We start from the raw sequence: 2,536 nt of genomic DNA on the forward strand, positions 1-2,536 counted from the left end.
AAAGATTATTGGTCGAGACGTACGTTGCACGTGCAAACTTACTAGTACTACTAGAAGAAGACAACATTGATTCCTTCCGCCCTCCCTTGCCTTCTCTTGTAAACAATGCAATCCGTATCCGGGAAGAAAATCGCAAAACACCGTGCTACTCCTACTGCCAATCTCCGTACAATCTAAGATACTAATCTCAATCGAGAACGAAATTCACGCGTACGCACCTCTAAGTCGAAGCTGGTGGTCGGCAAGTAAATACCACACGGTAGCTAGTGCTGGAGATTGTACGGTGATCAATCATCTCAACAGCTAGCTGCATCCGTCCTTTGGATAATCAAGCAAAAGTAAGGAACAAGATACCACATACAAACACATGTTATTCTATCTTTAGAGCCAGCATGAGATAATCATTGGGCACTGGCATACAGCTACAAGCCCTACAAACGGAAGGGGGCTACCGGCACAGCAGACTTTTACCAAAAGTCATTCCAAAACTATTTCAAGATGCGGCGAACTGATCCCGTCTGCCAGGACTCTGAGCACCTCCGATCTCTCACACTCGTGCCACTCCCGGCGGCGCCGGACTATCTCCAGGCCAACGAGCTCCCGATCTTCGTCCTCCACGACGTGCCCGTCCAGCAGGTGGGCGCGCTCCAGCATCGGCGATGCCTGGATGATCTGCTTCACAAAGCCAGTCTGCCACACCGCCCCGTTGAAGCCAATGACCACGAGTTCTTTCAGGTGATGGTGGTACGGATGGTGTTCCACCTGCACATCTAGTGATCCTGCGGCACTCGCCTTCTCTGAGTTGTTGTCAAACTGCATTCAGATTTCAGAGTTTCAGGAATCTCCCAGAAACAAAAAAAGGTGCAGTGCTTGACAAAATCGTAGGATGAACGTACATGAACATGGAGCGACTCCAAGGCAGGTGCGGCACCAACTAGGCAGAGAATCCAGATTGTATCCCAGTTCATTGGCACGTTTGCAATGAATAGTTTATTGAGATGATTGAGCCGGACAGGAATGGCGGTTGGTTCGATCCACATCTGCATATATGAAGTGATAATTTAGCACTGTCTTATGTAGCGATGCGACGTTATGACCAATAGAAAAAAGGATCATTTCAGAAAAAGCTACTCACCTGACGCCCTCTTAACTGCAGAACAAGGTACTCTAGAGATGGCGGTGCCCCTGTAAAGAATTTGCTTAGTTGATATGTCCTGTTGCTACCAGAGGAATCATCCTTGCCATTATCTCCAGTTTGCAAGAAGTTCAGACTCACATGCCTAAGTCGAGGCACATCGCCATAGCGTATTATAGTTGGCTGACCACGACAAGCAAATGTTTCAAGACAAGGCACCAAAGCCAGATGGACACTCACAGTGTTGTAGTTGTCCAATTGCAGACTCTTTAACTGTGAGTTGGGAATAACGATATTAAAAGCAGGTTGGCGACAGCCAGAATCTTTCAGCCTCAAATCCACCAGCTGCCCGCAGTTTCCCAGAATATCAAGAACATGTAGCATGCGTAAACTTTCTTTGCACAGAGTAAGTGATGTGAGGCTCTGAAACGTCAAGGGGGCGGGTGCAAAACGATGATAACAATTGGATAGCACAAGCCGTTTCAGTCGCACATTCTTGCATCCATCCAACAGCCGGAAGTCATAGCGCCAGGAAGAGTTGTCAATGACAAGCTCCAATTCTTCAACGCCCCATCTGCCAATCGCTTCCGTGATCCATTGATCTGTGAAATCGCTCCTCCCACAGGCTTGAAGCCTCAGCTTCTGGATAGAACGTTGCTGAACGTTGTCGGGGGCCAGAAGGAATGCATTCACCCGTTTAACATAGCGTCGCATGGCCCAACGCTCATAACGTTGCAGGATGGGTGTTAGCTGACAGACTTTCCACCTCCAGTCTTTGAAGGAATATAACCAGTCTCTAGAAGCATAACTGCCGTCCGACTTCAGTGCATTCTTCTCTGCCTCATACCTTGCCTTAGCCTCCACCACAATTTGCTTCAGTCTGTGGTACCGTGGAGGGAGAATGTCATCAACCGTAAGGTCATAACCTATGTGCGAGTGTGTATAGAGATCCCGCCATTGCTTCGAAAGGATAGTGGTGGCTGTCGCTGTCCGTGCATCTAGCTTGTCAATGATCAAGATTAATATCTCGTTAGGTAAGCTGCTGATCTTGTCCTCGCGGCAACTGTTGTGCTCCTCGCCCGAACGGATCTAGTTTTGTTTTGGTGAGAAATAAATGAAATAGCAATCAGGGAATTCCAAATAACTTAAGCAGATAACTGGACAACTTGCCTTAAAAGTAAGCATTAACAACATTCCTAGTAAACTTCAGTGCATGAACAAGCAAAACACATGAATGAGTGGCTCCACCTAAACAACCTAAATCCTCCGAGAGAAGTCCTGCTCGAGAGGATACGCTCCAAGCCAAGGGTGCATGCTGCCTCCGGTGCGGGCCTCCAAAGCCTCATTATAACCCTGAAACACTCGGTTGGAGGGCCCACCACGACCCATTTCCCACCACGC

At 48.1% G+C, this 2,536-nt stretch overlaps 1 protein-coding gene across 1 annotated transcript in view; it reads right to left on the reverse strand.

Moving 5' to 3' along the window:
• Positions 1 to 246: 246 nt before the first annotated feature.
• LOC123103125 (uncharacterized) overlaps positions 247 to 2,536 on the reverse strand; it is a 6,348-nt gene continuing 4,058 nt past the window's right edge. Inside the window, exons 2-4 of the mRNA XM_044524620.1 lie at positions 1,136 to 2,224; positions 897 to 1,040; positions 247 to 813 (exon numbers count right to left, since the gene is read on the reverse strand). Coding sequence (XP_044380555.1) covers positions 478 to 813; positions 897 to 1,040; positions 1,136 to 2,224 — 1,569 coding nt within the window. The 3' untranslated portion in view covers positions 247 to 477. The remainder of the gene's footprint in view (positions 814 to 896; positions 1,041 to 1,135; positions 2,225 to 2,536) is intronic.

Source organism: Triticum aestivum, chromosome 5A (genome assembly GCF_018294505.1).
Source record: "Triticum aestivum cultivar Chinese Spring chromosome 5A, IWGSC CS RefSeq v2.1, whole genome shotgun sequence".
NCBI lineage: Eukaryota > Viridiplantae > Streptophyta > Magnoliopsida > Poales > Poaceae > Triticum > Triticum aestivum.